Source organism: Salmo salar, chromosome 11 (assembly GCF_965601325.2).
Source record: "Salmo salar chromosome 11, fSalSal1, whole genome shotgun sequence".
In the NCBI taxonomy this organism is placed as follows: Eukaryota; Metazoa; Chordata; class Actinopteri; order Salmoniformes; family Salmonidae; genus Salmo; species Salmo salar.
In genome coordinates, this window is record NC_138301.1 from 7536191 (window position 1) to 7562356 (window position 26166).

General features: G+C 44.9%; 2 protein-coding genes across 2 annotated transcripts in view; both read right to left on the bottom strand.

Moving 5' to 3' along the window:
• Positions 1–276: 276 nt before the first annotated feature.
• Positions 277–8027, bottom strand: LOC145858956 (SH3 and multiple ankyrin repeat domains protein 2-like). The gene is made up of 5 exons (XM_082957617.1): positions 7970–8027; positions 7660–7788; positions 4847–5279; positions 858–991; positions 277–329 (listed from the first exon to the last, which is right to left on the bottom strand). Exons 1-5 carry the CDS (start codon positions 8025–8027, stop codon positions 277–279), a joined length of 807 nt encoding a protein of 268 aa, XP_082813743.1.
• An 11113-nt stretch (positions 8028–19140) lies between these two features.
• Positions 19141–26166, bottom strand: part of LOC106561908 (SH3 and multiple ankyrin repeat domains protein 2) — a 45557-nt gene continuing 38531 nt past the window's right edge. The window contains exons 8-10 of the mRNA XM_082957618.1: positions 23338–23415; positions 19373–19439; positions 19141–19175 (exon numbers count right to left, since the gene is read on the bottom strand). Coding sequence (XP_082813744.1) covers positions 19141–19175; positions 19373–19439; positions 23338–23415 — 180 coding nt within the window. The remainder of the gene's footprint in view (positions 19176–19372; positions 19440–23337; positions 23416–26166) is intronic.

The window sequence follows — 26166 nt, forward strand, 5'->3', positions numbered from 1 at the left end:
CCCAACCACTCTCCTATTCCCAAATATCTGGGTCAGCATGCTTAATGACTTACGCATCCTCTCCTCGCTGGGCTTGGCAGGAATCTCCTCCACGCACTCCGCAGGAAACCAGCCCACCTGGCCCCGGGCACTGCCTTCCCAGAACCCCCCCTCTCCGATGCTCAGAACTGGAGCGAGGGGAGGGGGAGTGTGGTGAGAGAGAGAGAGAGAGAGAGAGAGAGAGAGAGAGAGAGAGAGAGGGAATCATTATAAACAGCACATGTACTGTAGTAAATGTCACTTGCGGATCGCATGGTACCTGTGTTTATCGAGCTCGCCAGCTTGTAGTCCTAAAAACCAGAAATGAATTACCTCTGGTTCGTTCAGCCATTCCTATGAATGGGGAAAGAGTGGGGTTTTGGGATAAACGCCGAAAATAAGGTCTGAGGTTAACACAGGCTAAGGAGATCTTATATGTTTTGTTGTATGAGCCAGTTAACATTACCTTTAAGAATTATGTAGCATTTATGTGGTTTATGTGCTTGTTTTAAATACATAAATACTTCAGCTGATGAAGATGATCTCATAGAACAAAACAAATAAGATCTCCTAAGCCTGTGTTTACCACAGAACTTATTTTCTGTGAGTATCCAGAAAACCCTCCAAACCCCCCATAAACTTTGGCCAACAATCCATTATTATTGCTCTCTATCAGTTTATTTCTCAGGGACGACATGCCCAACAAATGTTGCACCAGATTTAGCTATACACACAGCTAATTTCCATCTGTGTTACAAATGTTTCCAGTGGTAGAGCAGTGTTCAGCATAATACAATTATATCTGTATGTTCTCTCCTTAACACTCCGTAATGTCTCACCTTTAACTCTGTCGTTCTTGTAGAGGGTGATCTCTCCCTCGGCCTGTGGATGGTAGGCGTGGACCACCACAAAGTGCCTCCCTGGCACAGCACTGTACAGCTTCCTCCGCTGGACCACCACCTCCATATTACTACTGAGGATGGGACAGAGAGGTGGGAAGGAGGGAAGAGAGGAGAGGATATGGAAGAGAGGGTGAGAGAGAAGAGGAGATAGGAGAGACAGAGGAGGTAGATAGAGGAGGAGTGCATATCAGCACATGCCACATTTGGCAGAGTATTACAGTATACACAGTATATATTGTAAACTCTTAAGTTACACCGCTGTCCTTAACAGAACCAAGAGGGGAGCGAGGGGTACCGGAAGTGTCTGATTTATGGAGCTTGTAAATGGGGCAGGATGGAAGCTGGCCCACATAAAGTATCGCTGATCCCTGCAGTGTCCTCTGGGTAGGAAAAAGAGGACACTGGGTTCACCCACAACACAAACAGACAGACATCCCAACACAGGGAAGAGAGAAAGAGTCTGTCCTTACCTTTCTGAGATGCAATTGATACATTTCCCACAGAAAGTCTCAGATCTTTCTTATTATTTATTTTTTGCGAGTGTACAAGCCAAAACCCTGCCAGCATAACCAAAGGAGAAGAAGAAGCACACGTGTACATTTGCTTGAGTCCAACTACAGATGAAACCACAAGTTTACTACACTACTGAGATGGACCTAATGTTGTGTATTCATTGGTGTCTGGGTTGATCTGTTGTAGTATTGTATTGGAGCTCCACTTGGTGGTAAGCCCCAGCAACAGCACCATGGTAAGTACTCAAGCACAGCCACAGAGAGAGAGAGAGAGAGAGACAGCGAGAGAGACAGCGAGAGAGAGAGAGAGAGAGAGAGGAGAGAGAGAGAGAGAGAGAGAGAGAGAGAGAAGAGAAAGAGAGAGAGAGAGAGGGGGAGAGAGAGAGAGAGAGAGAGGGAGAGAGAGACAGGGAGAGAGAGAGAGAGAGACAGGGAGAGAGAGACAGGGAGAGAGAGACAGGGAGAGAGGGACATGGAGAGAGAGACATGGAGGGGGATAGAGAGAGAGAGAAGGTAAGTGGGTCGCCTTATCCTGAACACCACTCCCCTCCTCAACCCTGAGTCTATGGAGATCTAGCCCCATTCCAGATCTATACACACACACACACACACACACACACACACACACACACACACACACACACACACACACACACACACACACACACACACACACACACACACACACACACACACACACACACACACACACAGATTTGAATTATTATGACATTTCAGGACTTTTTGGGGAGTAAACATGTTTGACCATTAAAAATCATACTTTCCCTAACCCTTAACATAACCCTAACTTTAAACCTAACCCCAAAACCCTAAACCTAACCCTTAAGCTTAAAATAGCATTTGAACAAATTCAGGACATGAAAAAAGTCCTGACTTTTCAAAAAAGTTATTGTTTTTCTACCTTGTCAGGACATAGAGGTGAATTGTTAGGAAATTGGTGTGCTGATAAGGTAGAAAAAGAAGTACACAGACACACACACACACACACACACACACACACACACACACACACACACACACACACACACACACACACACACACACACACACACACACACACACACACACACACACACACACACACACACACACACACACACACACACACACACACACACACACACACACACAAACACACACACACACTTAGGGGAAAGCCAGGGTTGTATAAAATAAAATAGGGGGCATGACTTTCCAAACCATAAATAGAAAGAAAGAATGTACCGATCAAATGCAAAGACTTCCAAATGGCATCAGTTCTAAACGCTACTTAGCTCAACCCCTTTTGGGAAATATGGGCCAAGAGGAGTCCATCCTATTGCTTTGACCAATTCCATTGATCTCTCTTGATCAGTGACAACAATGGGGAAGGACGGGGAAAAGAGGAGAAAAAACAAAGGAGTGTTTCTTCTAGACGAATGGCCACATTGCCTGCTGTGTCTTGGCAATTAGTGGAGCGGCTTTGAAAATATGTTAATTAGACAATACTCAGTGTTGACTAAAAGCTCCTGTGTAAGTTCACTCTGTTAATCAATGATGCCCTAGGAGAGAGAGAGAGAAAGAAAGAGAGACTTGCCTTGACACATCCTCTCTCAGACGGTGCTCAGGCTGATTTTCAGTATAAAGGGATCGTCCACTCAAAATACAACCTAACCTGATTAAATCATTGTTGGTTATGTTCAACAGAGTTGGATGCTTCTTTTTTGTCCCAATTGATTGTAGAAACGAATCTGGGTCATTTCGGTGGCTGAAGACCACCTTAGCCTTCCAAGCTATAGCCCAAGGCATTACCTTTGGCAGCTAATATGCATCTTCAGGTTTCAGGTAAGGTTAAAACACACACCATACTAAGAAAGACTTCCAGAGTCAAATACTGATCTTATTTTATCTTTTAGTCCACATTGTATTTCTGTATTGGAAAGTCTTGGGTAAGAATATTCTTGCAGGAGAGAGGGAATCTGATTTGATTTGTCTAGACTCTCTGGAGAGTGTGTGAATTAGGCACAACTCAGGCTATAGGACGAGGATCCGTCGCCATAGTTTCTGATTCAGCTATGCCTTGAGTCTTCTTTCTAGAGCAAAAAAGTCAGAGGAGAGAGGGAAAGGGAAAAAAATAGAGGTGAGAGGATGGATGGACGGAAAGATAGAGAAGGGTTAACAAAAGGAGAGAAAAGAGGAAGAAGAGAAGCGATGGAAGAAGTTGCTGAAAAAATGGGATGGAGGGAGTGGGCAGAGGACAGAAGAAAGGCGTCCGCATGCTTCCCACCTGAAACAGTTTGGTAGAGTTCGGAACTGTATACTTGCTACGGCATCTCAAAATTGACAAACAGTACTATTGCCGCTTTTTTCTTGTTTTTTGATCTAAGTTCTTTTAAGAGAGTATTCGAGCACAGTCGTTCAGTTCGGCTAGGCGTCAGCTGAACTGAAACATGTTGACGCCTTAAGGGGGAAATGGAGGTAGTGGATGGACTGAGAGCGGAGAGGAGAGTATGATGGAATGACTGGTAAAAGGGAATTAATAAGGAGGGAAAGGCTGATGGATGGAAGGAGAAGGGATTGAAGGAGATGAAGAAGTGGAGAGGACAAGAGGCAAGATGGACATGAGATTGGAAAGGATTTGGAGGGGAGGATGGAGATAAAGTGAAACTCCAATGTCCAATCCATCCTGGGTTGCAGTGTTAAACATCCAAAATAGGAAAATGACATGGCTGTCATCATGTCAGGGCAAAAGACACACTTATCCCCTCATTCCCTTTTTGCTTTCTCTTGTTTTCCATCACTCAGGATGTCTTCTCTCCTCCCTATCTTGGGCTCCCGAGTGGTACAGCGGTCTAAGGCACTGCATCTCAGTGCTAGAGGCGTCACTACAGACCCTGGTTTGATTCCAGGCTGTAGCACAACAGGCCGTGATAAGGAGCCCAATATGGCGGCGCACAATTTGTCCAGTGTTGTCCGGGGTAGGCCGTCATTGTAAATAAGAATTTGTGCTTTACTGACTTGCCTAGTTAAATATAATAATTCAAGAAATATTCCTCCCTCTTGCCCATTGTTTCTCTTTGTCAAGCACTTAATTGTTCTCTCCTTCTTTCCCTCCTCGCTCTCTCTCTTTCTCTCTCTCCCTTGTTCCCAGACAGAAGGAATGTGATGGACAGTGTGTCAGAATGTGTGGACGAATGAGTGCCATTTGTCTGTATTAATCTGTCAAGGAGGACTGTGCAGATCCAAGGTTAAGTCACCAGCAATATAAAGCCTTCAGCGTCTAATCCGCAGTGCGCAAACACACACAAACATACAGCCACACACATGTACATACACATACATGTGTGTGGGTAAAGTGTGTGTGCCTACATGTCTGTGTTTCTGTCTGTTTCTGCTGCTTCTCCTCCTACTGACCTGGGCTGTCTGTGCTGCGTCTGCTGTGTCTGTACATGTGTCTGCGGGTGCGGCCTGCGGGCCTCCTCTCCCAGCCGGTTGAGGGACGGGGACCGACTCCGGGGGACCACCCCCACGCTGGTACTGCGGGACCCCTGGCCCATGGTGCTCACAGTGCCATTGGGGTTCCCCTGCATCTGCTGGAGCAGCTGCGGAGAGAGGATATGGTGGGAGGTGGAGGTGGGGGGTCCGACCCCTCCGTGTTGGGGTCCGTGGTGCTGGGGGTGTCCCTGGGGCTGGGACCAGTCCTGGGGGGGGCCCTGGCTCACCGTGAGGTTGTTGTCACTGTTGGAGCGCAGCAGGACCCGGGGGGCCGCCAGGGAGCTACCGCTGCTGCTGGTAGGGGGAAGGGCCCGACGCCGCTTGGAGTATTCCGGGACCTCGTGGAAAGGCACTGGGTATGAGAGAGAGAAAGAAAGAGCAAGAGATAGGGACATTCATTGATTATCTGATAAACCAGTTCTACCTGACCCTTGCAAGTAGGTGTCTGTGTCTTATGAGCCATTTCACTCTCTGTTCATGATCATGTCTTAGAGAGCTAGACTTTGTGGTGGAGAGACATGTGAGGAACAGAGTAGCACTCCTACCTTTCCTTTCCTTCACATCTACTGATATGGAACTAGTCTACCTGATAGGTAGGTAGAGAATGAAATGGAGAGCCCTCCAAGAGATAACCTTGAATAATTAATTTATTGCCCTGTGATTTTACTCACATTCACACAAGCACACATGCAGGCATGTTCGTATTTACGCACTTACTTGCTTACTAACACGCACGCACGCACGCAGACACACGAACACAGAATTTCAATCACTACTTGTACGGAGATGTGTCTGATTGATTTTCTTGATGGGAATCAGTCAAGATCAATTTTTTTCCCAAAGGCATCCATCTATCCCTAATTGTAAAACAGTTGCCCCCCCCCCACACACACACACACACACACACACACACACACACACACACACACACACACACACACACACACACACACACACACACACACACACACACACACACACACACACACACACACACACACACTTGCCTGGGGGATGTCTGCTCTGCATTATTCGATAGTCCTGTCTGGCCCTCTCATAAACATCCAAGTCATTATGATCTCAGTATGATGATTATTATTATTGCACTGAACACAGCTGAGCTCCTCTTGCCCACCAGCAATGGTGTGATTGAACCATAATGGAGGGCCATGCTTATTTCCCAGTGGAGTTTCAGCATTAGAGTATAATATCACACTGACAAGCGTGCAACTGCGGCACTTTCGTCTCCATTCGCAATTAAAGCAGTGGAGGAAGTAGCAGGAAGGAGCCTGCAGTCGCACCAAAGTCCCGACAACGCTTTCAATGTGAGAAGGTGATCAACAATAGAGCTAGCATTAGCATTTGTTGTTAAACTTAGACTTACAGTAGTAGATTGGATGCTAGGATTTTGATCACAGTGGCTAAGTGTCTTATAGGAATTAAATGCTAGTAGCTACAGCACAGCTAGCCACAGGTTAGCCTAGCCTCTAGTGCTAAAAGCGCTCACTTAGCCCTAGCCTCATCTAAGAGGGTTTCAATACATCATTGTCTGTGTCAGTGACAAAGTCCTAGACCGTTTTGCCATCACATCACTTTCTCTCTCCTTCACCAGGGTGTAGAGATGAAGAGAGACACTAATGGCTAATGAGTTAACATGCTAAGGTGCTGGCAGCTCTTCTGCCCATTAGAGGCTGGTGTGTGTGTGTGTGTGTGTGTGTGTGTGTGTGTGTGTGTGTGTGTGTGTGTGTGTGTGTGTGTGTGTGTGTGTGTGTGTGTGTGTGTGTGTGTGTGTGTGTGTGTGTGTGTGTGTGTGTATATGAGATATGAAGCAGCCTTTGAGTGCACTGGACTAGAACCACATGCATTTCACACACACTGCGGGGTTTGATACCTGAGAGAGTGTGTATGTGTGTTTGAGAGAGAGCGAGAGAGTGTGTGTATGTGCCAGCCAGGCTTTTGGCTTTAGCAGAGACTGGAGCCATCTTAATACACCTTCACGCTACCTAACAATAACCATTATCACAATCACAGCCTGATCAATTCTAACTCAACCTCAACCAGGCCCACACTGCTTTACAAACCACATCCTGTTTAATCACTAACACATACTCTGACCACAACCACACTTGAAGTAACACTTCACCACAAGAGTATATACCCTGACCACAACCTTTGACCACAACCTGGACCACATTGTTATCTTACCACACCTCCAACATTAACAAACCACATTCCAAACACTTACAGTAAACCATAAGAGTGCACAGCTTTTGTGTGGGCATGAAGACAGTATCCTCATGTGTAGGAGGATGCTGAACATGCTTGGCGTCACTGACGTGATTACGTTACACACAAAGGCTATGACTACACCTAAATCAAGACAAATTGTAAGGACCGACGCTGGAGATGAGAAGCAGGTACGGGGAGTCAACATTTAATACGGAACAGACAGGGAACAAGACAGGAACAGCATCAGCACACAGGTATACAACGACAAATGACAATTAATGCAGCAGCGGAGGAACAGAGATGGGGAACTGCCAAATATAGGGGAGGTAATAAACAGGTGATTGAGTCCAGGTGAGTCCAATAATACGCTGATGCGCGTGACGGGGAAAGGCAGGTGTGCGTACTGATGGTGGCAGGAGTGCGTAATGCTGGGGAGCCTGGCGCGAGAGCGGGAGCAGGCGTGACAGAACCCCCCCCTCTAGGGGCGCCACCCGGCATCCCACCTGGGCGAGCCTGACGGGCTGACCGAGGCACGGGCGCTGGACAAACTGGCTGGGCGTAAAATCCCAACGAACCGGCAGGGGCGTGGGAGCCTGGCGAACCGGCTGAGGCGTGGGAGCCTAACGATCCCGCTGAGGGGTGGAAGCCCTATGATCCGGCAGAGGCGTAGCAACCTGACGAACCGGCTGGGCGTAAAAACCTGACGATCCGGCTGAGGCCTGACGTAGGATGGGCGACTTCCGAGCCAACCGGGGCAAGAAACCTCTCGAGCCAGCTAGGGAGTGACAGCCCAATGAGCTGGCTTAGGCACACCCGGTTCCATCGGTGTCGGCCCCTGACCCGACGTCACCACCAACTGGAACGTCAGCATGCTTCGTATGATGGCTTCTGCATCTCTATAAAGACTGGCGCCGGAAATGAGAAGCAGGTACAGGGAGTCAACATTTAATACGGAACAGAAAGGGAACAAGACAGGAACAGCGTCAGCACACGGGTATACAACGACAAATGACAATTAACGCAGCAGCGGGGAACAGAGATAGGGAACTGACAAATATAGGGGAGGTAATAAACAGGTGATTGAGTCCAGGTGAATCCAATAATACGCTGATGCGCGTGATGGGGGAAGGCAGGTGTGCGTAATGATGGTGGCAGGAGTGTGTAATGCTGGGGAGCCTGGTGCCTTTGAGCACCAGGGAGGGGGAGCGGGAGCAGGCGTGACACAAATAAAACACTACATTTTCTGAAAGAGATATTCAAATAGTAAAAACAATAATAAAATAACAGTGGATATGAGAGACTAATGCATTATATTTTTATGTACATATTCGTATTCATTCCTTTACACTTGTGTGTATAAGGTAGTTGTTGTGGAATAGGTAGATTACTTGTTAGATATTACTGCATGGTCGGAACTAGAAGCACAAGCATTTCTCTACACTCGCATTAACATCTGCTAACCATGTGTATGTGACAAATACATTTGATTTGATGTGTCTTCCGCATTTAACCCAACCCCTCTGAACCAGACAGGTGCGGGGGGGTTGCCTTAATCGACATCCACGTCATCAGCACCCGGGGAACAGTGGGTTAACTGCCTTGCTCAGGGGCAGAACGACAGATTTTTACCTTGTCAGCTCGGTGATTCAATCCGGCAACCTTTAGTTTACTGGCCCAACGCTCCTACTCGCTAGGCCACATGAAGTTCAAACTTCTCGACTCCTTTGATTGGTTCTATTGTACTGGGAAAACTAAATAAAGTACTTGCAAGTATTTGCCATAGTTTGACCCAGAACTGACAGTCAGACATACATGCAAGTATGCAGTCATGTACATGCACACATGCACACACACACACACACACACACACACACATGCACACACTCAGCCCTTAATTGTGCTCACAATTGTGGAATGTAATAAGCACACATTCCCTCTGTAGGAATAGAGAACCAAGGAAAAGAACATGACAAACATCCAGAGCTGTCTTATATAAGAGAGGAAAGCAATCAGTGTGATATATATCATTTACTGCTGCTCTCTAATACTAAGAGAACTAAGGTCAAAGGCCAATGAGTGATCAGCTCTGGTCAGTGTCTTGCAACCAAGGGATTTGACATAATGTAGTGAAACCAATGAAACTATACCAAGCTTTGAAAGAAAACAAAAAAATGCAGTACTCATAGATCCAGTTTGAGTATATCTCATTGAGAAATATCATGTCAGGTGGAAGTAAAGGGTTAAGGAACCAACTGTTTTCACACACAGGCAGATGGATCCATAATGCACCCGGCAGAGCCGTTTTGGTGACGTACATCATCCACTCATTTTGGTGGGTGTGTTTTCTCCCCCGTGGACCAGGAGAACGATAGACACACTATGTGTCCTCTCGCTGGCTATAATCTACATACAGTAGTTGATTGGTGAAGGAGACTACTATAAATACCTTTTGTAGAAGACTGAATCATAACACATGTATTTGGAAACCACTCAAATGCGTGCCAACGTTAAATCTATGACATAAGCTATAATCTATCCTACATGTTAAATAACCTCTAGCCTAAAAAGAACGACACATGTAAAAACCACATAATTGTATAGGTGTTGCTAGTTTAAATCAGGACAACAATTGCATGCATGAATCCACAACGCAAAGACCTAGCTATATTCGTCACATTCAAAAAAAGCCCGAAATGTAGAATAACTTACTGGAGCAGATGAAATTATTGAAAGTGTGCCACGCAGCGATAAAACAATATCGCCTGAGAAAGTTGAAAGTGAACGCGTGGTAGCGAAGGAAGAGAATCCCATCTAATTATGAGACAAAAGCAAATAAAACTTGCACCCAGACTCGTAAAGGTGATAGACCTACCTTCCTTTTTTAAGGCATTGAGAAAAGACTTCATTTTCGCCCCTTTTTATGTTACTCCAATATTCAGAATACCTGCATAATCAGTGCACTTTTAAAAACAGCACAGGAAAAAAATAATAAAATCTCAGAATTCCACGGTGGTCACTGAAGAATGTAGCAGCAGGTACCATGGACAGCGACTGATGGAGTTTAGTGCCGGGGAAATCTGACGCCCGAGCGCAGCGCACAGGAACCGGCCTGGCAGAGGCGCGAAAGCACACTCACTGCCGCACCGCCAGTCATATCTCTCTCTCTCTCTCTCTCTCTCTCTCTCTCTCTCTCTCTCTCTCTCTCTCTCTCTCTCTCTCTCTGTGGGATTTTAAGGCGAACTTGACATGCTTCATTGACAAATGTTGTTAATTCATTAAAATATCATTCCATATGATTTCAATCATTTTCTGACTGCACTCCTTTTGATTTGAACAAAACCTTCCACACATATTCGCCCATGGTGGAAGTGGCCAGAAAGTTACATGAATGATAAAACATTCAGGAGATTGAGGTGCTCAAAGTTGACCCATTTTGCATACACCATCCGACCACGAGACATCCATGTCTTCATCGCTGAAAAAGATAAGCATTTGAGCTTGATATAATTTGAAAGCTTACAAACAGGGTGGTCAAACTATTCTATTATTTAGTTAAACAGGATCCTTAGCTTAGTGATGAGCTTTGAGGGCACTATGGTGTTGAACGCTGAGCTGATGTCAATGAATAGCATTCTCACATAAGGGTTCCTTTTGTCCAGGTGGGAAAGGGCAGTGTGGAGTGCAATAGAGATTGCATCATCTGTGGATCTGTTTGGGCGGTATGCCAATTGGAGTGGGTCTAGGGTTTCTGGGATAATGGTGTTGATGTGAGCCATGAGCAACTTTTCAAAGCACTTCATGGCTACAGACGTGAGTGCTACAGGTCTGTAGTCATTTAGGCAGGTTGCCTTTGTGTTCTTGGGCACAGGGATTATGGTGGTCTGCTTGAAACATGTTGGTATTACAGACTCAATCAGGGACATGTTGGACATGTTGGAATGCCTTGGAATGTCTTGGAACGCCTTACAAAATACTTTTAAACTGGAAGAACTTGTCCCGATTGGTATTTTTAAATCACTGATGAATGATCTTGAGACTGATTCCCTGACATGTCAATGTTTTTAATTTGCTGTTTTTGATGTTGTTATATTCTTTGTTAATTCTATGGTTTTTACTAGATTACTTGTAGTTTTTCATGTTGTTTCTCTGTAATTTTTGTAATGACTTGGCGCTGCCTATCTTGGCCAGGACGCTCTTGAAAAAGAGATTTTAAATCTCAATGAGCCCTTCCTGGTTAAATAAAGGTTAAATAAATAAATAAATGTTGAAAATGTCATTGAAGACACCTGCCAGTTGGTCAGCACATGCTTGGAGCACACGTCCTGGTAATCCATCTGGCCCCGCAGCCTTGTGAATGTTGACCTGTTTAAAAGTCTTACTCATGTCGGCTACGGAGAGCGTGATCACACAGTCGTCTGGAACAGCTGATACTCTCATGCATTCCTCAGTGTTGCTTGCCTCGAAGCGAGCATAGAAGTTATTTAGCTCGTCTGGTAGGCTCGTGTCACTGGGCAGCTTGTGGCTGTGCTTCCCTTTGTAGTCTGTAATAGTTTGCAAGCCCTGCCACATAAGACGAGTGTCGGAGCCGGTGTAGTATGATTCAATCTTAGCCCTGTACGCTTTGCCTGTTTGATGGTTCGTCGCAGGGCATAGCAGGATTTCTTGTAAGCTTCCGGGTTAGAGTCCCGCACCTTGAAAGCGGCAGTTCTACCCTTTAGCTCAGTGCGAATGTTGCCTGTATTCCATGGCTTCTGGTTGGGGTATGTATGTACAGTCACTGTGGGGACGACGTCCTCGATGCACTTATTGATAAAGCCAGTGACTGATGTGGTGTACTCCTCAATGCCATTGGAAGAATCCAGTCCTGTAGTTAAGCATCTGCTTCATCTGACCACTTTTTTATAGACCGAGTCACTGGTGCTTCGTGCTTTAATTTTTGCTTGTAAACAGGAATCAGGAGGATAGAGTTGTGGTCGGATTTACCAAATGGAGGGCCAGGGAGAGCTTTGCATGCGTCTCTGTGTGTGGAGTACAGGTGATCTACAATTATTTTCCCTCTGGTTGCACATTTATCATGTTGATGGAAATTTGGTGGAACTGATTTAAGTTTCCCTGCATTGAAGTCTCCAGCCAGTAGGAGTGCCGCCTCTGGGTGAGTGGTTTCCTGTTTGCTTATTTCCTTATACAGCTGACTGAGTGCGGTCTTAGTGCCAGCATCTCTCTGTGGTGGTAAATAAACAGCCACGAAAAGTATAGCTGAAAACTCTCTAGGCAAGTAGTGTGGCCTGCAATTTATCACAATATACTCTACTTCAGGCGAGCAAAATTTTGAGACTTCCTTAGATTTCGTGCACCAGCTGTTGTTTACAAATATGCACAGACCGTCCCCCCTCGTCTTACCAGAGTGTGCTGTTCTATCTTGCCGGTGCAGTGTATATCCTGCTAGCTGAATATCCATGTCGTCATTCAGCCACGATTCCGTGAAACATAGGATATTACAGTTTTTGATGTCCCGTTGGTAGGATATTTTATGATCGTACCTCGTCTAGTTTATTGTCCAATGATTGCACGTTGGCGAGTAGTATTGACGGTAACGGCAGCTTTCCCACTCGCCTTTTCCGGGTTCTGACCAGGCATCCGGCTCTTTGTCCTCTGTACTTGCGTATCTTCCTCTTGCAAATAACGGGGATGTTGGCCCTGTCGGGTGTTTGGAGAATGTCTTGTGTCTAATCCGAGGTGAGTGATCGCTGTCCTGATATCCAGAAGCTCTTTTTTGCCGTAAGATACGGTTGCAGAAACATTATGTACAAAATAAGTTACAAATAACGTGAAAAAACCCACATAATAGTACAATTGGTTGGGCGCCCGTAAAACTGCTGCTATTTCTTCCGGCGCCATTTACTTCAGTCCAGATCAGAGAAGGCCGTATTAAGACAGATTTAGACATTGCAAATAATTTAACAGTTCCATTTCATGTTATGCTGATCATATAAATTATTTATTATAATTTGCAATTATTTATCCTGGGAAAAGTGAATGGGTTTGGGCGGGAAAATCCGGTAAATCTCTGTAACCCGGTTCCTGCCATTAAACCCTAATCCACACCCACCACAACACACATGTTCCACTGCAGCAAACTAGGACACACAATACACTTCTCAACCTTCCGCTCAACAGCAGGAAGTTAGCTCTCCACTTCCTATCATCTTCCTGCGGCTGCCTGTTTTTAGTCTCCTCTAAATCCCATTACTATAGGGCACTCTCTGGCTGTCTCATCAAAAGCTGTGTAGAACAGGCTGCAGTGAACCGTGCCACCAGCTACTCAGAGCCACGCAGGCTGTGTTTGTTCTTTAATTAGGGAGACTGGATTAGCTAGTCAGTGACATTAAGACAAGAATGCATTACCATAGTACACTAAGGAGGAGACATAAGACTCCTTTGAACTGCTATAAAGTGCAATTAAGAAATTACGCCCTGCATGAGTATGCCATGTTGTCACTGACCATTGGTTGAGTGGGTGTTTGGTTGTCTGTGTGTTTAGTTGAGTGTTTGTTGGGATGGCCATTTGTGTGCTAAGGAGTGTGTTGAGTGTGTGTGTGTGTGTGTGTGTGTGTGTGTGTGTGTGTGTGTGTGTGTGTGTGTGTGTGTGTGTGTGTGTGTGTGCATGCACGTGTCTCTGTGTGCATGTGTGTGTATGACGCACACATTGTGTATCTGTGTGTTTGATTTGGCCACCATGGCGGATTATCACACTCTTGCAGCGTGAGGTCTAATACACACATCTGCCAATCATTCTTAGAGAGGCTTACCGGCAGAATGGGAAAAAAACTGACTGGATTTAAGAAACAGATTTACTGACCTATCTACCAAAGCAGAGTGTCTGGACACATTCATTTGCGCCTAGTTACTAAAGCACTGATCGATTGGACACATTGCACACTAACTCCTATCTCAATTTAACCCCCTTCCTAGCTCTACTTACTACCCCCTCTATCTACGTATACCCCTCACCATCTTTATTTGCCACCCCTCTCTGCTAAACTTCTCCCGGGGTGCTGCTCTGTGGCTGACTATGTTGCTGTGTCAGATTGATATGAGGATATGGATGAGTGCTTAACTGTGACCTAAATGTGTTTTTGGCATATTCCAATTGTCCCTGAGAAACCGGAGAGTGGGGTAACATCCAGGGTGCTCATTATCCAGTGACCCTGGAGCCTTGCTCATGGGCACATGGGTCGATTGTTCACCTTGTCAGCTTGTGGATTCAAACTAGCGACCTTTCGGTTTTCTGGCCCAGGAGTACTGTGTCAGTAAAAATATGAATTTCTGTGAAAATGGACAATAAAGTCCTATTCTATACTATTATCTTTCTACTAGATCCCTCTCTATCGCTACAGTACTTATTTCCCCTCCCTATCTCCATCTACAGTATTTGTCACGCCCCCTGATGTATTTCACCTGTCTTTGTGATTGTCTCCATCTTCCCCATTATCCCCTGTGTATTTATACTTCTGTTCTCTGTTTGTCTGTTGCCAGTTCGTCTTGTTTGTCAAGCTTACCAGCGTTTGTCCTGTCAGCTCCTTTTTTTCCCCAGCCTCTCTTTTTCTCGCCCTCCTGGTTTTTGACTCTGGCCTGTCCCGTCTCTGTACCCGCCTGCCTGATCACTCTGCCTGCCGCTGACCCTGAGCCTGCCTGCTGACCTGTACACTTGCCACATCTCTGGATTATTGACCCCTGCCTGCCTTGACCTGTCTCTTGCCTGCCCCTTGGACTATTAAACCATTGTTTATTGAACGTGTCTGCACCTGGGTCTCCTTGATTCCTGATAGTATTAGCCCTTTCCAACTATACTTTTTCTACAACATCTCTCCACCACCCCTATCTCCTTTATCTCCAATTATCCACTCTGTGTAACTTTCCTTTAAACTGGGAATTGTACCTCTGCCCAAATTTCTCTTACCATTTGGAGCATCAGCCAGACGCCATAGTCTTTTAATGATAAGCACACAAGCCCTGATGCCATGGTAACCTGGTTGCTGGTTCGGAGTGTGTTGCTTTCCCGAGGAGCAAGAGTCAGCTGACTCAAAGAGATGAACACTGCGAGACTCACATGCACACGTGCAAATGAACACACAATCACACGCATGACACACATTTATGGTTATTGACGCTTCACTCAGATTTAGGTTCTGTGACTTTATGTCTTGTACAGAACATGTGGATATTCCTAAGCCTCTCTGACTACATTACACACATTCCAATGCTATTCTCATTACTCCCGCCATTATCTGTGTCATTACTATGGATGTAGGTCACACACACACACACACACACACACACACACACACACACACACACACACACACACACGCACGCACACACACGCACACACACACACACAGACACACACACTTGAGAATTCTCACTATAGGCTGAGCTAAAGAATGATGCCTTGTCCTTCGAGGAGCATTATTTCTGCTCTATCCATCTATAATTCATCCACTTTATTATTCACATTGCAGCGGTTGCAGGACAGTATGTGCCAGCGAGTTTTCTTTGTTTTCTGGCTGCCAGGACTACGGACAGCAACGTGCAGTATTCCCCAGAGGCAGGACCATGGACAGCTCAGGTGAAAACTTCTAGACTGCAGCAGAACAGCCACACCTGTCTCCAGTTGTAATCAGAGCCAAACTGCAGACAGGTGAAACCAATCAGGGCCTCTACTTAACCTGTTAGGGCTAGGGGGCAGTATTGACATGGCTGGATAAAAAACGTACCCGATTTAATCTGGTTACTACTCCTGCCCAGTAACTAGAATATGCATATAATTATTGGCTTTGAATAGAAAACACCCTAAAGTTTCTAAAACTGTTTGAATGGTGTCTGTGAGTATAACAGAACTCCTATGGCAGGCCAAAACCTGAGAAGATTTCAAGTAGGAAGTGGTCTGTCTGAGAAGTAGTGTTTCATCTTGGCTCTTTTTATTGAAGACTCAGGATCTGTGCAATAACGTGACACTTCCTACGGCTTCCATAGGGTCTCAGAGCCCGGGAAAAAGTTGAACAATATCGAGGCAGGCTCTGGCTGAAACACTTTATCGCTTTTGGCAAGTGGCCACTCAGAGTACTATGGGCTTAGGCGCGTGCCCGCTTCGACCGAATGCTTTCTTTTCCTTTGTCTGTTTATCTAAACGCAGATTCCCGGTCGGAATATTATCGCTTTTTTATGAGAAAAATGGCATAAAAATTGATTTTAAACAGCGGTTGACATGCTTCGAAGAACGGTAATGGAATATTTAGAATTCTTTTGTCACGAATTGCGCCATGCTCGCAACCCTTATTTACCCTTTAGGATAGTGTCTAGAACGCACGAACAAAACGCCGCTGTTTGGATATAACGATGGATTATTTTGGACCAAACCAACATTTGTTATTGAAGTAGAAGCCCTGGGAGTGCATTCTGACGAAGACAACAAAGGTAATAACATTTTTCTTATAGTAAATCTGACTTTGATGAGTCCTAAACTTGCTGGGTGTTTAAATAGCTAGCCCTGTGATGCCGGGCTATCTACTGAGAATATTGCAAAATGTGCTTTCCCCGAAAAGCTATTTTAAAATTGGACATATCGAGTGCATAGAGGAGTTCTGTATCTATAATTCTTAAAATAATTGTTATGCTTTTTGTGAACGTTTATCGTGAGTAATTTAGTAAATTCACCGGCAGTGTTCGGTGGGAATGCTAGTCACATGCTAGTCACATGCTAATGTAAAAAGCTGGTTTTTAATATAAATATGAACTTGATCGAACAAAACATGCATGTATTGTATAACATAATGTCATAGGGTTGTCATCTGATGAAGATCATCAAAGGTTAGTGCTACATTTAGCTGTGGTTTGGGTTTATGTGACATTATATGCTAGCTTGAAAAATGGGTGTCTGATTATTTCTGGCTGGGTACTCTGCTGACATAATCTAATGTTTTGCTTTCGTTGTAAAGCCTTTTTGAAATCGGACAGTGTGGTTAGATTAACGAGAGTCTTATCTTTAAAATGGTGTAAAATAGTCATATTTTTGAAAAATTGAAGTAATATCATATCTAAGGTATTTGAATAACGCGCCACAGGATTCAACTGGCTGTTGAGTAGGCAAGCGTCCCACATAGCCCATAGAGGTTAACGACGCCCTGTTTTTTTTCCCCTTTGTCTTTTCTTTGACCCCAGGAGGTGAAGGAGTAGGATGTTATTGGGAAGACAGAACGTACGGTGGAGAAGGAGGTTTAACGGAAGGAAGGAATGGGGGGTTCCATTCAACAAGGATGGAACCCCCCAACGACCAAGATTGGAGGACCTGCCACTGGTGACGAAGTGTTTACTCTATTTGTTTTGTATATAAGGAACACTGCCGAAACCTGGTAGAAATAAACCGATTTAACCCTTCACTTGGACTGGTGGTGTGTGTATGTGTAAACCCTGCCTTAAAAAGATCTTTGCGCTGAAACCGCTACAATATCCTGTCACTATATTATTCAGTTAGCCTTGTGTTCACTAACCCAGTCCAAGAACCTAAACATACATTATATGGCAATATAACCCATCCACCATAATCTATCCAACCTGTTTCTATTGCTTTGGTCTGCCTCTCTGGTATCTCCTATGGGTCTAATACAGAGATTGAATAACAGACTAGTTAATTGAATATGAGTGTTGGGGCATACCATGTTAGTAATTCAATATTATACTGATTCATGAGCACGTTGAGTTGGGTTACAAGATAGGCTAGGCAGTGTCAGGAACAAGGGAGCGAGAAGGATTGAGGGAGAGGGAGTGAAGGTGTGTGAGTCTTAATGACGCATAGCTCTACTCACTCATTACTCTTTCTGGGCTAATGCTCTTTAGTGCACATTCTAAATACTGTATAGGCACACACACACACAATCAATTCTGTACCCATGCCAGGGTAGTGCCTCAGCTCAGGCAGGATAGACAATTACCCACCATACCGCAGATACACAATTCTACCTGTATCCCAACATAGCAAGCTACCGCCCACACGGAGCGGGCGAGAAGGGGACTAGAAATGGCAGGGAAGAGGGTAGAGGAGGTAGGAGAGTGGTGGTTGAGCTTCAGAGCACCCACCTTTCTCTGATTTGCAACATGCAGAACCCATGGCCGATAATCCAGCAAAGAAAATATCCCATTACAGACTCAGTGAGGCACGGCTGACAGTGACCCGAAAGATAGAGATAGAAAGAGTTAGAGTGAAAGTAAAAGCAACGAGGACTGTAATAGAGGACAGTTATCCAGGCCTTTTCATTCCACTAGAACGGCTAATGGTCAATGGCGGAGTTCGGGCACGGTATGCTCTCATGGCTCCACCGGAGTCGAGGTGTGACGGCGTCCCGGTGTGAGAAGGTTCATGCTGAACGTGGGGAGCAGGATGGGTGGCCCGAGAAGGGGGAGCGGGGACGATGGCGGCAGATGTGAGAGACGCGGGGTAATCCTGCAGCGCTGCGTTTCATCTAGCCCTCGCTGCAGCTGTGAGGCCTGGGGAATCTTGCTCGGGGGGGAAACAATTGTGGATTACATCTTTAGATTATTTTATTTATTTATCTATTCACTCTTTTTCTATTTATTTATTTCATTTTTATTTCATTTGTCTGGGGATGGTAATCCCTCCCGCTTAACCTTTTTCCCTCCATGTGAAATAGTTTAATTAAGAAAGATGATGCCGTTGTAGGGCAGTGGGGGGTGTGGGGTGCACGGCAGATAAACCCACAGAGAAAAACGAAAGAGTAGAAATCTATTTTTAAATTCCTTTGGGAGAAGGAAACAAATGTTTTTTTTTGCGGGATTTAGTATAGTCATTCTATCCCTCCCTAACCCTGCTCTCATATGCCACCTGAGGGATCCTGGATTCCCCAGTGTGATAGGGTAATCCCATGAAGGGAAGGGGGCGGGGGCAGTAGACTGAATGACAAATCCTGTCATGGTTCTCTAGCACCCACGCACAAACATGCACCTGCACGCACAAACACACACTCACACATGCGTGATGGAGAGCATACTTGCAGAAGGGAAGACGCACACACATATACAACAAGAAAAGATCATACACAAGAAAAGATCAACAACCTATTATCGAATAACATATACCTTTCAGACAGAGAAAAGTGGGAGGGGGAGGTGGAAAAGAGGAGGGTAACCATGGTTACTCACCTATATCTGTCTCTTTGTGGTTCTTGACCAGTTCGGCCAATTCAAAGTTCCCCGCGATGATGGCCACCTGTGAGAGGGAGAGAGAGAGGGGGATTGCAATTTGAGGGCCACATTTCATGTCCGTAAATCAGCCTTTACATTACTCTACAAATTCAAACAACTAATTGTGTGTGTCTGTGTAGCAATTCGGACATGATTCTACTAAATTCCTATCTGGATTTAACCATCTGCAGCCTGTTACGAATCCAGACCTTTTAGCATGACCGGGAACACACACGCACGTGCATACCAATGTGCATACACACATGCCCACACTCACCTACACCCACCATCGGAAGAGTGAAAGTTGGTGAGAGAGAGAGAGCAGTGGTGGAAGATAGCATGTGCGAGAAAGAAAGTGAGGAGAGGTAGCAAGTGCGGGATGAATGAGAAAGCAAAGGGTCGCTAGAGAGAGCAATATAGGGATATGTTGTGAGAAATGCTTGAGAGGTCATGCTACCAACATATGAGAGAGAGAGACAGAGTGTGGTGGCTGGTGGGTCAGCTCTAGCATCTTGTTAGCATGGCTCTAATGGAAGAAGGACCTTTTCACTAGCCCCGTGTGACGTGTTGGGTTCTGAAAATATGAAATATATTTATTCATGTCACTGAGGGAGAGAGGGGAATGTATAACGTTTACATTCTGTCCGGACATGTTATTGTTAGCCATCGGGGATCCTATGGGAGGAGAAGAGACACAGTCTGGTACAAGTCAACATGACAGCCGTGAGTTGGGGAGGAGCGAGCAATTTGGGGCTGAAGTCAGTTCAGATGAAGTGAGGAAGAACAGATATCACTAAGTTTCTGTCTAGCAACAGAGATGCATTGGCTGTTCAAATATGTGGGAGGAGACTCAGTATAGGATAAAGAGTTAAATATCAGTGCTTGTGTGAATATGTATTTTGTCTTATGCAGCTGTATGACCCAATGGGTGAATAAACTTTGTTTGAGCTTTATTAAGCGTCAGTGAGTTCTATTTGGTTCATTTAGAACTTAACACATGAAAGACTCATAAAACCCACATTCACCCTTCCCCTCTCTCATCTCACTCTCCTCTCTCATCTTTCTCGTTCTCTCCTTCTCTCTTCGCTTTCTCTTCATTTCCATTTCTCCATCAATGTGACAAAAACACATGTAAATATAGCAGCAAGCGGCCATGACAGTGTTAAAGCCTTATGGCACCACAGCGCCACTATAAGCTGGTCAACATGGCAGCATGGGCAACTATGGGTTGATGACAAGTCACCTCCAGTCCTACCCACTGGAGGAAAGGGAGCAATATCATAGTGTCCCCAGGGGGCAGTGGAAGTACAGTAGTGTACAGTGAGAGGAACAGAGCTTTGATTACATTACAGGAGAGATCATTCCTGGGAGAGGAAGTAGGGAGGGATTTGGAGGAGGGGGAGGGTGGGTTTACTGCAGTCTCTTTGGGCAACACTTAATAACAAAATACAAACCTTCTTTGCTTAAACATAACATGCCCTCATTGCTTATGAGCCATTGTGATAGGTATAACTCTGATTGCAGATCACTGGGTGTCATAATTTAACACTGGTAAACTGAGAGCGATAGCACTGTGAGGAGATGAAGGTATAGAATGAAGCCTACAGCTGAAGTGTACACTATTAGAAAAAAAAAAGTTATTCGGCTGTCTCCATAAGAGAACCCTTTGAAGAACCCCTTTTTGGTTCTACCTGGGTTCTACCTGGAACCCAAAAGGGGTCTCCTATGGGGACAACTGCAGAACCCTTTTTGAAAAAATTGTTCTCAGAGTGTATAGCTATAGTGTGATTTAAAGCCTAAAGACCACATCTAAGCCACAAGGCCGTAGTGTAGAGCACAGGCATGTATAGGGGAAAACACCCCACTGACGCCTTCATTGCCACCCCCTCCTTTACTCCCTCACTCCTTCATGTTCCCAACGCATAGGAATGCTGGGAATGACCCCTTGTTTCCATGAAGACACTGTTGTCTATGGTGGTGGATGAGAGGAGGAGGAGGAGGAAGAGAAGGAGGTAGGGGAGGAGGAATGGGTTGAGAATTGTGCCTGAAACTATATCCAACAAATCAGGGAGGAAATTCATTCTGATTCAAGACCAGGGAGAATCCTTAAAGGGCCAGGCACATAGGAGAATGCGAGTAGGGAAGATGGAGAAGACAGGAGGAAATTGGAAAGGAGGAATTGTTAGAGATACAGAGACAGACAGCAGAAATACTCTCTTTCCCTTCCCCTCGTTCTTGAATTTGCATGTTCTTGTTTCTCATCATGAGTCTCTCAATACTGATAAACATCATCCCATGCCCTGGGCTAAAGGGGTAGACTTTCGCTGAGAGACAGATAGCGATTGGAGCTTTAGTATAAAGTTGAATACTTCTGCATGTTTCTCATTCCAGTTTATTATTTCACTTCCCACTGGGCACAGACAGTTCAACGTAATTTACTTGAAATGACACAGAAACAAAGTTGATTCAACCAGTGTGTGTCCAGTGGGATTCCAGTCTCATCTGAATGCAACACATTGAAAGAAACTGACACCACAGGTGACAGAATGAAAGAGGGAGAGAGAGGGAGAGAAAGGAAAGGGAGAAATAAAATGGGAGAAAGGAAAGACAAGGAAGCAGAACATTTAGAGAGAGAGAGAGGAGAGAAAAGGAGAGAAATGTGAGAAATGAAAAGAGACAGAAGGAAGGTGGGGGAGAGGAAAGAAGAAAGAAAAGGAATAGAGGAGAAAAGGGGATAGTGAATAAATAATCAAATAAGAGACTGAAGAGGAGAGCGAGAGAAAAAAAAATGTGAAAGGGATAAAGGAGGAGGGAACTATAAAGACATTGACCATCACACATCTGGGAACAAGGGAGGAGTTGGAGAGTGAGGTTGAAATAGGCAAACGCTGTATAGAAGAATCTTGTGAAACACCTACATCCAGAGTCTGGGCCAACACAGGAGGGATTTTGAGCTACTCAGCAGAGCTCTAATTGTGCTGCTGGGACTCTATTTTTAGCTACAGACACACAGGCAGAGCAGCAGAGACACACACTATCACATATTTTCTCTACCCCAATAAGTGACATTACTTGATCAATTATTTGGCAACTTTGATAGAGCCATCTATATTTAGTTTCTGGGGCCCATACAGGAATTGTACCCACAGCCATGGTATTGGGAGCACCATGTTCTAACCCACTGAGCCATACTCTGCTTGTGTCTTCACCTTGTCTCCTCTAGATATTTCAAGTATAACAAAACCAGTGCAATTGGAAAAGAATAGGAGACAATTAGACAAGTTCAACTTTTGGGACCAACCCCACTGATGAAAGCCAGAGAAATTAAGAGGGCCACTGGAGTGCCTGTGGAGGGCCACCGAGGATCCGAGGACTGCCTTACATAAAAGCCTGCTTCAAAACGCTCCTTTGTGACTCAGACGTGACTCATGCAGGACTCTCATTGGAATCAATAGTGTCAGCTGCACTGCCTTCTGTGTATTCAAGCAATTATCTCTGCAAGACACACACAAAATATCTAGCTTAACCCATGGACGTATGCAACTTTGTAAGATGTCTACAACTGCATCACACACACAACTATGTGACCTAGTGACACTCAGCCCATTCCCTTCAGCACTTGCTTTTCAGATGCAGATAAAAGAGAAGAGTCAAGTAGAGGAGTTAGGTAGAGGAAGCCACTTCAGACTATTGAGATGCATCCTTGATATTACTTGGGACTTGAAACGTGTGTTTTTCTCAATAGAGTCCCATTCACACTGCCATCTCTGACCCAGGTTTTACCTGCTGATAAGAAAACTTCTTCAGTATATATTCTGTATATTGGATAAACTATGTAGCCCATGAAGGAATTAAACCCACAGCTCTGGTGTGTCAGAACTACAGTAATGGTTTTGGATGAGAGGATGTATTACAGGTCTCACCTGGAAGGGACTCTGGCTGTTGTAGTTCTTCACCGCTTTGTCGGCTCCACGGACCAGCAGCACCCTGGCACAGTTATCCTGGGAAAGAACAGGGAAGAACAGGAATTTGAGGAGTGGCTCTGAATTTCTTGGGAATGATCAATCTCTATTAGTCCCATGCTTCCCATACGACACAAAGACTAGACAGAACACTTGTACAGTAACCCCAATAGTCCAGAAGCCAGTTTTTGATTACTTGAACTAGCAGTGGAAAAAGGCAATATACATCCTCCTTTGAATCCCCAACTTTTAAAAACAAGAATGTAAGGAGAGGAGAGAGAGAGAGAGAGAGAGAGAGAGAGAGAGAGAGAGAGGAAGAGAGAGAATAAAATAGATATTGACAGAAACAGAGTGCCTGCTACATGTATGAAGGGAGATTCTGTGTGAAGAAAAGAAAAAAAGCTGTTGAACAGAGAGTGTGAAAGAGAGAAAGGGAGAGACAGATAAAGGGTCTGAATGTGCTGCACAACTCGCCCACAGAGTGCTCAACCATGCATGAACAGTATTGTATACAGAAACACACACACACACACACACACACACACACACACACACACACACACACACACACACACACACACACACACACACACACACACACACACACACACACACACACACACACACACAATTCTGTACTCATGCCAGTTTGCAAAGTAACTAACATGAAGGATGTCAATTCCGGCATTTGTAGGGTGTATAATATGTTCTCTATATTTTGACACGTTCAACAAACTAACAATCCCACATATTGGCATTTTATAACCTCCATTTGCGTTGAAGCTCATTTGGAAATAGAAATGGATGACGTGTAACCCCCCCCCCCCCCCCCCCTCTCATTCTGCCTGTATTCTTTCGCTCTCACTGACTATCTCACTCTGCCTCCCCCCTCCCCCATCTCTAATTGTAGCCCTGTCACAGGATAATACGACTTGAAGGATTAAATACCAGGAGAACAGTGTATGTGTGTACAGACACTAAACTACAGAACATTAGGAGACATGGGGATTCCGCCTCAACGGTTTGCAGAAAAATCCCCAAATGTGAAAGGGATGAAGAGAAAGAGAGAGAGATGAAGAGGAGGCGAGATATAAGACATGATAGAGGGACATGTTCAAAACATGAATTCGTTCCTTTTGCTGTTGGACTACTAAATGCAAAATACATTTTATCGGTACACGTACTTATCTATCCAGTGCAGTTGGGACAGCGGTCGGATGTGAGTGAATGTATTAATGTCCTCTATGTTGTTAGTGGATGCAACATGATGGACTGACTGGTTTAAATGTGTATAATGTGAGAATGTATGTGTGTGTGATCCTTTAATGGAAGGTGATGCCAAAGAAAAATGTCCATCCTGGATGGACAATAAAGTTGTATTCTATTCTATTCTAGGCCATAGCGCTAATTGAGTCAGGTGATTCAGAATACGGATATAGTGGGAGAGTAGAGAAACAAGTGGGTTGAGATGTGAAAAGCTTTTCAAGCAAGAGAAGGGTCAGGACTCAAATGCATTTAAGAAATGCTATGATGTAAGATTTGATGTCGAATAGAATACATTTACCTAATGAACATGTACAGTGGGGGAAAGAAGTATTTGATCCCCTGCTGATTTTGTACTTTTGCCCACTTACAAAGAAATGATCAGTCTATAATTTTAATGGTAGGTTTATTTGAACAGTGAGAGACAGAATAACAACAAAAAATCCAGAAAAACGCATGTCAAAAATGTTATAAAATGATTTGCATTTTAATGAGGGAAATAAGTATTTGACTCCTCTGCAAAACATGACTTAGTACTTGCTGGCAAAACCCTTGTTGGCAATCACAGTGGTCAGACGTTTCTTGTAGTTGGCCACCAGGTTTGCACACATCTCAGGAGGGATTTTGTCCTCTTTGCAGATCTTCTCCAAGTCATTAAGGTTTCGAGGCTGACGTTTGGCAACTCGAACCTTCAGCTCCCTCCACAGGTTTTCTATGGGATGAAGGTCTGGAGACTGGCTAGGCCACTCCAGGACCTTAATGTGCTTCTTCTTGAGCCACTCCTTTGTTGCCTTGGCCGTGTGTTTTGGGTCATTGTCATGCTGGAATACCCATCCACGACCCATTTTCAATGCCCTGGCTGAGGTTCTCACCCAAGATTTGACGGTACATGGCCCCGTCCATGTACATGGCCCCGTCCATCCCTTTGATGCGGTGAAGTTGTCCTGAACCCTTAGCAGAAAAACACCCCCAAAGCATAATGTTTCCACCTCCATGTTTGACGGTGGAGATGGTGTTCTTGGGGTCATAGGCAGCATTCCTCCTCCTCCAAACACGGCGAGTTGAGTTGATGCCAAAGAGCTCCATTTTGGTCTCATCTGACCACAACACTTTCACCAGTTGTCCTCTGAATCATTCAGATGTTCATTTGCAAACTTCAGACGGGCATGTTTATGTATTCTTGAGCAGGGGGACCTTGCGGGCGCTGCAGGATTTCAGTCCTTCACGGCGTAGTGTGTTACCAATTGTTTTCTTGGTGACTATGGTCCCAGCTGCCTTGAGATCATTGACAAGATCCTCCCATGTAGTTCTGGGCTGATTCCTCACCGTTCTCATGATCATTGCAACTCCACGAGGTGAGATCTTGCATGGAGCCCCAGCCCGAGGGAGACTGACAGTTCTTTTGTGTTTCTTCCATTTGCGAATAATTGTACCAACTGCTGTCACCTTCTCACCAAGCTGCTTGGCGAAGGTCTTGTAGCCCATTCCAGCCTTGTGTAGGTCTACAATCTTGTCCCTGACATCCTT

Bases quoted from the DNA above. Each gene is read 5' to 3' on its own strand.
- LOC145858956 (XM_082957617.1), bottom strand. From the start codon at position 8,027: ATGCTGACGTTCCAGTTGGTGGTGACGTCGGGTCAGGGGCCGACACCG. The intron at 7,789-7,969 runs GTGTGCCTAAGC...TCCACCCCTCAG, and splicing joins GCCGACACCGATGGAACCGG to CGGGATCGTTAGGCTCCCAC. The intron at 992-4,846 runs GTCAGTAGGAGG...TCCCATCCTCAG, and splicing joins ACGCAGCACAGACAGCCCAG to TAGTAATATGGAGGTGGTGG.